This window comes from Corythoichthys intestinalis, chromosome 5, assembly GCF_030265065.1.
Source record: "Corythoichthys intestinalis isolate RoL2023-P3 chromosome 5, ASM3026506v1, whole genome shotgun sequence".
Classification (NCBI taxonomy): Eukaryota; Metazoa; Chordata; class Actinopteri; order Syngnathiformes; family Syngnathidae; genus Corythoichthys; species Corythoichthys intestinalis.
The window spans coordinates 20,184,953-20,200,177 of record NC_080399.1 but is presented as its reverse complement, the minus strand read 5'-3'; the positions used below and the strand labels follow the sequence as shown (position 1 = coordinate 20,200,177).

At 37.9% G+C, this 15,225-nt stretch overlaps 1 protein-coding gene across 2 annotated transcripts in view; it reads right to left on the bottom strand.

Moving 5' to 3' along the window:
- LOC130916742 (twinfilin-1-like) overlaps positions 1-15,225 on the bottom strand; it is a 16,395-nt gene extending 1,170 nt beyond the window's left edge. The window contains exons 1-8 of one of the 2 annotated variants that reach the window (XM_057837680.1): positions 15,082-15,225; positions 9,762-9,842; positions 9,493-9,671; positions 8,904-8,999; positions 8,718-8,822; positions 3,017-3,142; positions 1,076-1,226; positions 876-997 (exon numbers count right to left, since the gene is read on the bottom strand). In XM_057837680.1, the coding sequence (XP_057693663.1) occupies positions 876-997; positions 1,076-1,226; positions 3,017-3,142; positions 8,718-8,822; positions 8,904-8,999; positions 9,493-9,671; positions 9,762-9,842; positions 15,082-15,106 (885 nt within the window). In that variant the 5' untranslated portion in view covers positions 15,107-15,225. The remainder of the gene's footprint in view (positions 1-875; positions 998-1,075; positions 1,227-3,016; positions 3,143-8,717; positions 8,823-8,903; positions 9,000-9,492; positions 9,672-9,761; positions 9,843-15,081) is intronic. The other variant, XM_057837682.1, reaches the window with a different exon arrangement.

The window sequence follows — 15,225 nt, the reverse complement described above, 5'->3', positions numbered from 1 at the left end:
GTTAATTTACTCCTTTACTTGAGTAATTTTTAAAGAAAAAATTACTACCAAGGAGTTTTCCCACGCCATACTTTTCACTTTTACATGAGTAAATTTTTGAAGAACAAACTGTAGTCTTATTTTGCTACTTTGGGCTTCACATTTTCGTCTTTATTCTAGTACATATTAGATTTTGCATTATTTTTGCCACAGATGCCAACAGTGGCTCTACCAGTTTTTACCAATGAGACATCGCAACAATCGCATGACTCCATTATACCAATCTAATCGTAACAATATAGTCAAGTTTAATACACACAAGCTTGCATTTGGAAGCCCTATGATCACGCCGGCCTATTCTATCACATGCAATCTTTAAAGCAAGGTAAAAAATAAACTATTTGAAATAAAGTCAACATGACTCATAAGCGAGGATTTCCATCTCTCCCCATTTTATTTGGCACTGATAGACGATGGAAAACAAATGTTTAAATTTCACAGTAGGAAATGTTTTTCCACTCATGCTTTTTGGATGTGTGATGTTACACTTATGTGGATTTAATTTTTGTAGTCTTTTTTTTTTTTTTTTTTTTTTACCGTATATGGTCACGTAATAGTTTATAGTACACTATAATAACAGTTTATATAGATGATGAGCTGAGAAAACAAATATATTGTTTTAAAAAATTTAAGTACTTACTAATTACTTGAGTATTCTTTTCAGTGAATACTTGTACTTGAGTATTTTTTATTTTAAGTAACACTACTCTAACTTCAGTAAAAATTTTTGGCTACTCTACCCACCTCTGGTTAGTGGTCAAGCAAACAAACAAAAAAGTCTGATATGAATTTATATATGACAATTATTTGTTGATGAATACTAAAATGCTGCTCACCTTTTTCTCAATTTCTATCTTCAGTTTGTTTTCGACCATTTCAACCAAAGGGTTTTTACAGCTGGAATAGAGCATCCTCTCCCGGATACTGCACTTGTACCCAGGCATGGAATAGATAAAGACTGTATAAAAGAATGGGAAGACGTTTAGAGCAGGTTGCGAGTACCGCGCAGGTCAAGAACACACAAGAGTTAACTGACCCGTTGATTCCAAGCAGTCACCCTCATGGAAGTGCTTGTAAAGGAAGAAGTGGTAACGTGCGAAGTCCTTGGGGATCCTCAATGGCAGGTCCCTAAGTTCCGTTGGTTCAGTGCTGCACAAGCAGATCACCTCCTTTTCAAAATCTATTTGCTGGTGTCCAAGGTAAAGAAGAGGAAGGTTTGTAATGTTTAAGCAAGTTTTGGTATAGTAAAACTGCTAGACAACAGAGCAAGACAACCACAGGTTTAGTGTCTGGTTTATAAGAATGATAGAGACCTTTTACTGGGACACATAGCAGATTTGAATGGTATCAAATTAATTTATTTCAATTAGGGGGTGCAACGGTACACAAAAATCTCGGTTCGGTACGTACCTCGGTTTTGAGGTCACGGTTCGGTTCATTTTCGGTACAGTAAGAAAACAAAATGCAAAATATAAATTAGCTGGTTGTTTATTACACACTTTTGTGCTTTCAACAATAGGAACATTAGCCTATACAAAGCTAGAATCCTGCTCAAAAAGTAGCGTGTATTTAAAGATAATCCAACAACAATTAGCCTTTCAGACCCTGCGTATTGGTCAGCTTTCTTTCTGAAAGAAAGAAGAAAAAAAGTCCTGTGCTAAAGAGAAAAGCAATCCCAATGACAAAGATTTTAACATGTATTTTACAAATGAAATGCCTCAATGAAACATTTTTTTTTCTTATGAACAGTTTTCAAAAGCTTTATTGGTGGATTTTCTCAAGTTAAAGCGCCACACAGAAATTGATAAATTGTGTAAGCAGGATCAGTGTATTATTCTTATTATCTAATTACAGGTATTTTAGCTCATTTCAATTTATTTTATTTAAATGGGCTATTATTTATTTTACTATGTGTTTATATTTTACAAATGTGATGTAGTATTCATTTATATTGTATATTTTATGTTGTATAACTTTAGTTCCTATGTGAATATTAGTTCTTACTTGTTTTGCTGTGGTAGGAGGGTTTTGTATTGAACATGGGGCCGTGTTGGTTATTATTATAGCAGCGAAGACAGCAGTAAATCAACAAGACAAGTCAACTGTGCCCCGATCTACCACTCCAGAAATCTGATGGACTCAAAAAGTAGGTTACGATTGCATATTAGTTTGAAAATCGACCGGATCCACCGTATTTTTACACAAGTGACTTCCGGCCCGATCCTAGCTACCAGTAGTAGTATTGACTCAGGAGGGCCGCGTCTCGCATCAAATCATAAACTCTGCCGTTCTTTTCGCGTGCGTCGCGTTGAGCCGGTTCTGGGACGCATCTAACACGCGGCCGCACTGCGACTGGTGTACATTGGCTGATTGACTCTAACGCCCGCGTTTCACTGCGTTCTTGCGGTGGCCACGTTGTCGCGCCGTTGACGTTTCTGGGTTATACCGTCCTACCGTGTTGGTCCTCATTATAGTAGAGAAGACGGAGTAAATATAATCGACACAAAGAAACTGTAACCCGATCGACTCACAGCCTCGAAAAGTAAAAGTTATATTACGTCAGAAACTCGCTCCGTACGCGTCCGTTCCGAACCGAGCACCACGTACCGAAACGGTTCAATACTATTACATGTACCGTTACACCCTTAATTTCAATACTTTTATGATTGGTAAGGATGTGACCACTATTTTCCGGTGGTTACGGTGTGACATTAGAACAGATTGTTTTCCAATACAGTAATTGCCATGAGGTAAATCGTAAAACAAAACAAAGCTCAAGCACAACTATCGTTTTGTACTGGGGACTCATCAGCTCATGTGACAACACCCCGCACAAAGGCCTTTTTGGCCAAATGAAAAAAACCATTGTGACCGCCACTACACAATGTTGTCAAAGAGAAGCTGACAAAAGGCAGATGGGTGGACTGTCCCATGCAAGGTCACCTGCTCGTCCATGCATTCGCCATTTAACACTCACCAGTTGCACATAGTTGATTTCCTTGTCCCTGAAGTTTTTCAGTGCTGTGACAGCATCATCGTGGATAGGGAAGGCCACCCCTTGGAGGGTTTGGTATTTACTGTCGACGCTAATGTCTGTCTGAACCTGAAAACCCAAAAGAGAAGCTTATACACACAGGCACTAAAAGATACAATACACATTAAGGTTGGGCGTTATGGCTTAGAAATAAAATCTGATATTTTCCAAAAAATGGATTATAAGGCGCAACATCAACGAATGTGTTTATTTTTTCATTCATAAGGCATACACATTGGTGCACTTGTTATTTGTTCTTTTAATATTGTACATATTGATTTATTTTTTAATGTGTGTCTTGGGCACTTTGACTTGAGCAGTATAATACAGTTATGCTCCAAATACATACCTGTATTTCCAAGAGCATTAAGAACAACCAGCATTCATACATTAGGCACACTGGGTTATAAGGAGCACTGTCAATTTTGGGGCGAAAAAAAAAAAAGGATTTTGAGTATGTGTTATTGTCCAAAAAATAGATTAGATTACAACTTTTTCCCCAAACAAAAATGACTAATTTTTTACTCCTGTATAACTACTTTTTATAAGCCATTTAAAAGTTTTCCTTTTCTTACAACATCATTGAAAATATAAAAAGTATTAAAATAATAATGTACACTACCGTTCAAAGGTTTGGGGTCACCCAGACAATTTTGTGTTTTCCTTCAAAGGTCACACTTTAATCTTGCAGATGCGTACCAAAATTAATAGAAAATATTGTCAAGACATTGACAAGGTTAGAAATAAGGATTTTTATTTGAAATAATAATTTTCTCCTTCCAACTTTGCTTTTGTCAAAGAATACTCCCTTTGCAACAATTACGGCTTTGCAGACCAATGACATACTAGCTGTTAATTTGTTGAGGTAATCTGGAGAAACTTCACTCCACGCTTCCAGAAGCATCGCGGAGTCGACTCTTCACTGTCGACGTTGAAACTGGTGTTTTACGGGTCCTATTTAATAAAGCTGCTAGATGAGGACCTTCGAAGCATCCATTTCTCAAACTAGAGACTCTTATGTACTTGTCTTCTTGCTTGGTTGAGCAGCGGGGCCTCTCGCTTCTCTTTCTACTCTGATTAGATCTTGTTTGTGCTGCTCTCTAAAGGGAATGGTACACAGCGTGATAGGAAATCTTCAATTTTTTGGCAATTTTTCTTATGGAATAGGCTTCATTTTTTTTTTGAACAGATTGTCAAGTTTCACGTTAAAGTTGTCTTTTTCTGGCCATTTTGAGAGCTTAATCAAACCCATAAAGGTGATGCTCCAGATACCCAACTAGCTCAAAGGAAGCTGAGTTGTATAGCTTCTCTAACCATAAACTGTTCTGTGCCAACATAATTGCACAAGGTTAGAACACTGGAGTTATGTTTGCTGTAAATGGGCCTCTTTACAAAACTACGTAGATATTGCATTAAAACCGGACGTTTCCAGCTAGAATAGTCATTTACCACATTAATAATATATAGAGTGTTTTTTCTGATCAGTTTAATGTTATTTCCATTGAAAAAAAGCTGTGCTTTTCTTTCAAAAAGGAAGAAATTTCTAAGTCACCCCAAACTTTTGAACGGTAGTAATTAATTTTTTTAATTAATCACGTTAAAATATTTGACACAATTAACGCACATGTCCCGCTCAAACAGATTTAAATGACAGTAGAGTGAAATGCCCACTTGTTAATTGTGTTTTATGGAGTTTTGCCGCCCTCTGCTGGTGCTTGGGTGCGACTGATTTTATAGGCTTTAGCACCCATGAGCATTGCGTAAGTAATTATTGACAACAATGGCGGCCTCCTAGTTTATTTTTTGATTGAAATTTTTACAAATTTATTAAAACGAAAACATTAAGAGGGGTTTTAATATAAAATTTCTATAACTTGTACTAACATTTATCTTTTAAGAACTACAAGTCTTTCTATCCATGGATCGCTTTAACAGAATGTTAATAATGTTAATGCCATCTTGTTACGTTATTGTTATAATAAACAAATACAGTCCTTATGTACTGTATGTTGAATGGATATATCCATCTTGTGTCTTATCTTTCCATTCCAACAATTTATTTTACAGAATATATATATATAATTTACAGAAAAATATGGCATATTTTATAGATGGTTTGAATTGCGATTAATTGTGATTAATTACGATTAATTAATTTTTAAGCTGTAATTAACTCGATTAAAATTTTTAATCGTTTGACAGCCCTAATATATATACATACATCCTATATTTGGATCGGATCAACCGCCGATATGCGCAAAAAAATGTGCATCGGTATCTGATCGGCCGACACGGAAAAATTCAGATCCAGACCCCGATCCAGTTTTTTGAAAATCCGGTCCGGGTTATCCAGCGCACCGATTTACATAATCCATACCAGTTTTTGCTTTGGTTTCCCTAAAATCCGGTCCGCATTTTACATCACACCTTCAGCACACTAGCATTACTGTCTGAGTTTACCTCCGTGGCGTCTCCTACATTATGTCTGCAATGTAAATCTAAAGTTTATCGGTAAAAATGTCAGCTTTCACCTGAGCATCTTGAAATGCTTGTCTATCTAAAAAAAAAAAAATCTCCCCATCCTGCTGGGACTGCATCCAGGGCAAACAGCTGAAGGAAGTGTGTACAATAGTTGGAGATGGAGCAATAAAATGTGGAGAAGATTGGGGAGTAGAAGCCATTTTTGGTTTAAAATAGTATTATTTGCACTGATTTTTTTAAAGCCTTGGTAAAGTTGTTCAAGAGCAGAGAACTGATGCTGAGTTAATAGTTTATTTTCCACTGAGGTTGTTTGTGTGTTTTGCTTTTTTAAAGACAGTTTACAATATTATTTTCACGTTTTACTGACTGAATATGCCATTTCTGTTTGTTATTTATAATGTTTTGTGTTTATCACTGAGTAAACAGGTCAGTTTCTTGTTACCGACCATTGTGTGTTATAGAGCTGAAACGAATACTCGAGCAACTCGAGTTTAAAAACTTGATCCGAGTTATTTTATTGACCTCGAGTAATCGTTTATTTTGACAGCTCTAAGCATCACTTTTCGCTCGGACTACTTTTAATGCAGGACAACGCGCAGATGTCACGTGCGTAGAGGAAGAAGCAAAAAAAAAAAAAAAAAAAACAAATAAATAAATGAAAAACTTGATGCGTCTCATAGAGATCACATGTATGTTGAACTAGATGCAAAATGACAGAGTCAGCGGCGTTAGTAAACAGCCGCCATCTTAAAGCAGTAGAGAGCTAAGCGCTAATACAGAGCGCTAAGCGCTAATAAATAAGATTAACGTTACTGTCACTAGCTCGCGTAACGTTAGCCCTGCGGAGGGCTAGGTTTCTATTAATTATGACCACTGTCAATGCGTGGCTAACGTGTCTTACATAAAGGCTTTAACATAACGTAGCGTTGTGGAGTGATGAGGGTGCAAAATAAAAACTTAATAATGCTAACTATCAATTTTAGCTCAGTAGTCATTGCTGGATAAAACACCAAGTAGTACTGGTCCCTAATGTGCTCCAATACAGCCTGTATCATACATTTATTTTGAACACTGCAAAAAGTCAAAATCCTATCAGGGCTTACAGTTTAGACTAATTTAAAACTTAACTAGAACTTAAAAATGGCTTGACACAAATAGAAATTCAGTTGAAACACGTGGGAAAAAATCCTAACTTTTAAGTGATGTGTGTTATCAAGCGTAATGGCATTTTTAGGTAAGAAATATATATATATATATATATATATATATTACGGCTGCAGCTATCGATTATTTTAGTAGTCGATTAATCGATGAACTTGTTTGTCGAATAATCGAGTAATCGGATTAGGAACATGAAAAATTAAAATACCTGAGCTGAGCCTCAAACGGTATAAAAAAATAATTAAATAAGGATCTATGTTCAACAAACGAACAATTGTCTAACTTATATAGCAAAAGTCCGCGAGCTTAAATGCTATAAAACGCAAACTTTTTTTTTTTTTTAACAATGCTCTTAACAAATGGTTCAGGCACATATTCCCACAAAAAACAGCTAAATATACTAATAAACTAAATTATAAATACATTAAAAAAAAAACATTAGCTCAATCAAAAACCTAGCTTATGTTGGTCTTAACATGGAGCAGCTGGATTCACCCATGCGAAATGAGGCAGACTAGAGGGCAGTGTATACACTTAAATCAATAAAACTGAATGCAAACACTTTCAAAATACACAATTTCAACGCCAAATTAAACGAATATTCGAATCAGCAAAATTTAATTCGAATCTTTTTTTTCTAATCGAATACTCAAGTTAATCGATTAATCGTTGCAGCACTAATATATATTTTAAAATAAGATCTAAATGTTTTTTGAGTGAAAGCAGTGAATTAGTCTTTTTTTAATTCTAGTTACATCTGAGATGCAATTGTTGGCTGTTTTCAACAATGTCCATCGAAAATAAAGACACTGATTGACTGAAAATGGTTCAATATTAGATGAAATGTCTTGTTTTCTCATGTATATTTATAATTGCTCTTCACCTAAAACTATATATGTTTTATCCGATTACTCGATTAATCAATAGAATTTTCAGTTGATTACTCGATTACTAAAATATTCGATAGCTGCAGCCCTAGTGTGTTATTCAAACTCACCTAATTCAGCTGGCTAGTTGTTATCAAGAGTACTAAAACCCTTTTCAACATGAGTCTGACAACTAAGTAAGGAGGCTAAATCATTTTAAACTTTAATACATGCTCAGATAGGCCGGTACCAGTATTGGCCAGTATCGGTATCGGATCGGAAGTGCAAAACAATATCGGATCGGGGCATCCCTAGTATATATGTATTCCTTCTCAGTAGTCAAACGACTAGGCAAGGCACCAAAAGTTATCTTAGAATAACTGCATTGCTCGCAAATAGAAAAAGGGGATTTTGATGAGCTAAGTTCTTCGTCTCGCTCACTGAAGCCCAAAAAAGTTAACATTGGGGAAAATGTGTTAATATTTCAAAGTTGCAGAGCAGCCAATTAAATTAAAACGCCACGCAAACATTATTCGAGCCCCTGCTGAAGGAACCCTGCCAACCAAACAGGACTGCAGGTCGTACATCCATCTGCTGAGGTTGCCAAGAATCTGAATGTTTAATATTACCTCCCTTACGTGAGTGGAACAAGCACACCACTCACTTCCTATGTGCTTTGTTGGCTTTATTTCGCCATGTACAGTATGTCTGTAAACATTTCCATATATGGTCAAAGACAATATCCTTTTGTATTAGATTTCAATTTTACTGGGAAGACACTAGAGAGTGTACCATTCTTGTACACAGCTTTCTTGCTCTCACCAGGGATATTTTGGTATGGGTGTGACCTGCATTAGCCTAGAAGACTCCTCTCTCTTTCTTGCTTACTCTGCCATTCTAATGACTCAGCATCTTTTGACTGTTACTGCCGGGCAAGCACGCTGCTGCTGACCTTGAACGGTTCTAGAAGGACGAGTCACTTGTCTACTTTGACACACAACACCGCGGATGTGATTAGAGTGAATACTATAGGGAATCAGACGTTGGCTATTGCACAAGGACGCCACGCCTGTTTATTTGGACCGTTGGCTAACATTTGAGACTGTGGAAGAACATGCTCTAGACGGAGTATTTACCTCGTTTAGTCTAATCTGTTTTAACTCTTCCTCAGCAGCAGTGAGGGGCAGCGGAGCAGCCTGGGAGATCAGATGTTTCTTGTAGCCATTAAGGTTTATATCATCCTGTGGTACAAAAGTATTAGTTACCAAGGGAGCTAACCCACAAAAGAACTTTTGACTTTGTTCACCAGTATCTGGTCTGACCTTTATGGTACCAAAAATCTCATCTTTGATGTGGCCTCCGCCAAACTCACTCTTCAGTGTGGCCTTAGTAGCAGCAATTAACATTTTGTTTCTCACCTGTTAAAACATGCATATAAGTGTTAAGTTTTAAACTCACAATTGTGTCTTAAAACATTTCTAGAATTTACAAAAAGCTTAAGAAAGGAAAACATTCTATTGTTCAGCTTTTTGCTTAATGTTTAAGAAAACACAGTAGAACTGTATAGTTATATGCTTTGAAACTTTTTTTGCATACCAAACAAGCCTGAGCCTGCACTTTTTGAGGGAGAACGACAAGAATGTTAAGCTCTGCCTCGTCACACAGCCGTCAAACTGAGCTGACACGATTTGTCCTCATAACATTCCTCGGTCCGCCGAAACATTTGCTTATTAATTTGCCTTGGGAATGTCCCTACTGGAACCGGTTGGGTTACACCGCAATGAAATAACCATAGGACTAAACACGGAGTCTAGGACTAGACACGGTAGAATAATACAGAACCAAAACATTTTCCCTGGAGGCATGGAAAGAACCCCACCCTGTAAGATGTTAAGAAATAAATAGCCTTACATCAGAGCTGTCCGGAGACCAGGCAATAAAAATCCATTCATAACCCTGGTTGTTGCTGGAGTCCAGTCGGTAAAGAATATAGCAGGGAACTGAGTCCTCCAGCAGGGGCAGCACTAAGGCATCATACTCAAGGTCCCACTTCTTTGACGCCTTCTTGGAGGCGGCCAACGTCAGCTGCTCTGAAAAAGCACAAGTGTGTCAAACTCTACAGTTTGTCATCATGGTTCATTAGATAGTGATTACTGCTAAATCTTCTAGAGTGTGCATACCATCCTCAATAATGATCTTCAAGACTCGGTACTCATCTCCGCTTTTAGCACTGGCAAAAATGTCCTTCACATCGTTGCTCGCTGGAAAAGAAATTCTAGAGTAAAAATTGACTTTTAATGACGCACATGTTAAATAAATGGGTCTTTGCATGGCCTGTCCACTCATGAATTTTAAAACCCAAACAAAGGTAAATATTTGGTTTTATGCTTAAGTGAGAAGACTGAGTTGGAAATGCACCCAGATCGTGCTCTGCTAGACTGCTACACTGCAACCTCTCTGAAACTGGAGGCGTTAAATGTGCCATTCGTTTTTTCAGAGTGCCTCTCACATCATGCAGCATCACCCCATAGCAGTTTCAAATGTTTACAAACACAGCAGCACCCCAAAATGACCTACAATGTACAATCGCTATCTTCAAATGAAATTTAGAATGGTCTCCAAGCCATCGAACAAGCGCTTGAATTTCTTGATCAAATTAAAAATAACAAGCTAGCCTATACAAATACATATTGTTTTCTTTAATTTGGCCAAAAAGCAAATCCAAAACTCACTTTTAAAGCCGTGAACACAAGAAATAAGTTTACCAAGGCAATTTATTTGGCAAAAATGAAACGCACTCACTGGCTCTGTAAATTGGTCAACAGAACAATTTAATGAGCAGAGTTGCTCCCACTTCAGAAACGGCAAACAATCATGAGGTTTAACGTATTCATTTCTACTTAAAATTGGTTGATATTGCATAAAAAACGCAACATGGTTTAAAGGGCGCAATGGACTTCTATGGGGAAATGCTCCCATGTCCAGTAGAGCAGGGCGGTAAACCGAAAATTTACCGGCACCGAAATTCTTCACGATGACCGACGTAATTTTGACCATGACGGTAAATTTGGTAATTTAATAAAACAAGAAAATACAGTCTTTTCATCCCGCTTTGACTCTTGTGTTGTTCGGCAATGTTCATTCCCCTTTAAGAAAGCAGAAAGTGTGCTTACGTATGGAGTCACGTAGTTAACAGGAAGCCAAACAAACAAGAGCCCTGTGGCTAACGCTAGCGGCTAACGCTACAAGCAAACGTGATGGAGTGTGGCTTAAGGGAGGTTCGCCAAACTTTCACCCGACATTAAATAGACTCTTGGCGGCATCCAGACAGGCTTTCACCCGCTGTCCTCCCTTGTTCTCACGATTTCCAAAGAGGATGCTTTCAATGCTTTCTACTAGTAGCCAAGCCACAGGCTAACGCTAGCAGCTAACGCTACAAATAAACGTGATGGAGTCGGATAGCGTCTCTAACCTTGGCGAAACAGCTGAACTTAATGAGTGGATTGGGCACGGACTGCGTCTAGCAATTAGTATGTCAGGTTATTGTGTATCTCTGTCTATGTGTGATTTCTGATGGCTGTTGTGATAGTAAAGCATTCAGCATAAAGTACAATCCAACAGTGAAAATTTTAATACGACTGTTTAATGGCCCCAGCTATTTTTCTGTATGTGCTTAATTCTGTGTCATTCGATCAATGCAGCTTTAATGTGCGTGTGTCTGTGTGGGGGTTCATGTGTGCTTGCATGTATTAAAAAATGCACTGGGGGAAAAAAAAAAACTGAAACCTTGAAGTAAACACTTGTGTTAAGTAAATATGTCACAGCAGCCATTAACAATAAGTTGTCTTTTTTGAAGTGTACTGTTCAAGCTGTAAGTCATTTGTATTACAATGACATGTTTGCACAGGCATATTGATTTTGACAATGTACATTTCTCAAGCCATACAAGCTGTTAAATGTTTAATGTTCATACTTGAATTCTTATTGTTTACAATAAATTTTTGTATACTTAATGTTTAGACTGCATGTACGATTGTTAAACATATTAAATTGAAAGCTGGTAAATAAATCAAGAAACGGTTAATCTGTATTTCATGCATTGATTCAGATGTTCAAATTATATAACAGTCCGCTTGGGCGAATTTATCGTCATTTATCGTTATCGAGGTAAATCTGCTCAATTTACCACGATACGTGCTTAAGGCCATATCCCCCAGCCCTACTGTCCAGTCACTGTTGAAGTTCAGTTCTATGAAATAAATGCAAATTTTTGTTGCAACTTCAAAGCCTTTTGAGTCAATGATCCAGCCAGTAATGCAATATGGAATGTTTATGTAGCCCAAATAAGACTTTTATTTCAAAAATACATTTCTTAATCCATACAAGAATATCCGATGCTGTTTTCTCCAACATTAAGAAACAACTGCATATATTTGTGACACAACAACAAACAAAAATGTTGCCAACAGTATGTTGTCACTGTTGACCGAAACCTCCCGAGTCCTACTTAGTCATGCTTGAGTCTGCACTTTTGGAGAATGAGCAATAAATGTATTTGCTGACATAATAAGGATGGTTACACAGGCTAATTGTACTTCCAGCTTTCTAGTAAGAGAAATATTGATTGTTTCATCTGTTTCACTATATGTCAGCATAAAGAGATGAACCTAGATAACACAAACAAAAAAACGTATTTCTTCCCCAAAAAAAAAAAGGGAAAATTCCATAAATTTCCTGGCTGTTTATAATGTCTGCCACACAGTTCTGAGTGAAATGCTCCAAAACCATTCACAGTTGGTTGACGTGAACACTCTTCATTGTCCGTAGGTGTAGTATGAATGGTTGTTTCTGGCAAGCAGTTCTCGGTAGGAGTGGGAACCTCTTGGTACCTCATGATACGATACGATTTGCGATTTAAAGCTCACAATAACAATAATCTGACGATATGGCGATACAACGATTATCGATACATTGCTCAGGAAATAATTCTAGGATATTCTACAAATAACTAATAAACAGAAAAACAAGCTTCTGCTGTGAATTGGAATGAGTTTATCACTAGTAGACGTCCAATCCATTTGAAGTGGGAGGATGGCAGCGAACCATCCCTCCCACTTCAAATGGATTGAACGTCTATGGCCGTCTTTGGCAGCTAGAGATCGGATGCTCGAGCCTTCCTGCTCGAATCTGATTCGAGCAAATGAAGTAGAGGTGTGTCAAAGCAGTGTTCCGAAAACGGCGTCGAGCAAGCCAAAAATCACGTGACCACTGCTGACGAGGCCTCGAACGTCACAGATGTGTCAGCGAGTCGCACTGTTGCCACAGGAAAATGAAAACTCGATGGGAGCCCGCCCGCTCAATCGGTGGGAACGCAATAAAAAGTGGCAGAATAACGCAGTTTTTCGGCAATTTTTTGAGAGGAGGAATTTTCGCGAGTGCTACAAACATTTGCTCATTTTCAAGTCAGGAGTGTGAATATCATTATTACTTAAATTTCATTCAATTCATTCACATTGTTGTACACTCGATAGTGGCATACGTTTATTCAGAATACAAACAAATATGACACAACCCCCCCCCCCCCCCCCAGAAATTATACTTAATTAAAAAAAAAAATATTTCACCTACCTTTCCTTACTTTTATTCGGCTCAATTATTTCCATTTTATGATTTTGGAAATCTTTATAGTATATCCATGTAATATAGTAATATCCATGTTCCTAAGCACTGTGCTTACTGTACTGTGATCTTTACAAAAAACTAACAATACAGAGTTACTCCCCGACATCTAGGACGAGCCACTTACAAGACTAGCACTGTCGTGTATTACAAATACTGCTTTGAACACGTCTTCACAGACAAAGCAATGACACTGGCTTAAAAAGGTCAACTTTAATTGTGTAAATCACACTTAATGACGACATGATCTCACAGCTGAAATAGACGACATCCACTTAATTCAATGCTGAGGCAATTTGACGACAACTTTAGTTTTAAAAAGAAACATGCACTGTTTATCCAGTAAAGGGAGCTCTTGCAGTGTGTCAAACGCCTCGAAACGGTGATTCAATTTAGGGCAATTGTCTCAAAAGTGGTTCATTGTTTCGGAAAGCCGCGGTTTTTCCATCCCTAGTGGCAGCCAATGTCAGGCAATGAGGTAATTTTGGGCCATTTAAGATCATTTACCTGTTGATTTTCAGTTACTTCCTGTTGATTTTGGGGTATTTTATGGGTCACTTCCTGTTTATTTTGCGTTACAGAACAGGAAATGACCTGGGAATCACCCAAATGAATAGGCAGTGACTCAAACTCAACAGGAAATGACCCATTAATCCCTTAAAAAGAACAGCAAGTGACTTGTAAACGCCCTGAAAATCGGACAGAATGACTGTGAATGCTGTGGTTTTGAATGAACGAACTTTCCCAGTCTAAATGGATTTGCCGTCGAGCACCGTCAATGCAGCCTTAGAGTTAACTGAGACACTATTATAGTGGAAGATTTTGGTAGCAACTTGTTGGTTTCTTTTTAATTTTCTTTTTTTTTTTTTTTTTTTTAGATATTGACACATTTTTAAAACAATATCTCGATTCTTGGCAGGAGCATATCGCTAACCTTTTGGGATATAAGTATCACGATATATCACCATTTCGATATTTTGTCACACCCCTAGTTCTCGGCGTACCCTGCCTCTCACCCAAAGTAACCTCTAAACTCCAGTGATCCTTGTGAGGATTGGCGTTACAAAGAACGGATCACCAATTACCTGTGGCACACTTAATGATCCCACACAGAACACTAATTTTCTTGAGCACGTTGGTTTGTTAATCACTCAACACTCTTTACTCTTTAGTGAGGTAAATAATCAGCACTTCCTATTTTAACCAGAAATTGTATTCAAATAGGCGTTTTAAACACTAATGATAGGTCCCCTGTGATGCCCTCCCATAAATTTAAATACAGTGGTTAGACTTTGGCCCCAATCAAATGGAAAGGTTTCTACACCAATACAAACATATTTACAACTGGTAATTGTTCCAGCAATATCATACATACATATATTGAATGTATTCAGCGGAATTTATAAAATAATTGTTCTCAGTCATATGGACGCAGTTGCTGGTGGAGCAGGCCACTGAGACCAACCAGTAAAGTCAGTCAGTGACTCCCTATAATTCAAGGCGTCACCCGTTCATTCTGATTGGTAACCTTTCATTACACGCTTTCACTGTGGGAGTGAAACCACGACGAGCCATTTTGTCGTAGAAAAAAATATAAAACAGTCGCAGCATGGGCGCCTGTTGAATCAACTTAAATTTCCCTGAAAAATGCGAACCTTTCATCACACATCAGGCTAAACTCAAGCTAGCTGGTAGGAGCGATTAGCGAACTTGGCGCTTGGATCCTCACTTGCATTACTTTTCGCCGATTGGAGAATTAACCATATGAAAGTAGCATTTTGGCAGAGCCGAACGGGTACATTCAAGCGCAATGTAACGTACCTTGAATGCCCGTCTGGTGTGACATTGTGTCTGTCTCTCGCTTGGGAAAGCCTCGAGCAGCTGATCAGACGAAACCAGGGAAGCGAAGAAGCAGGAAGCGAAGGGAAGCGGTTTCGACCCGCCCCGGAAGTTACGTATTTGTTT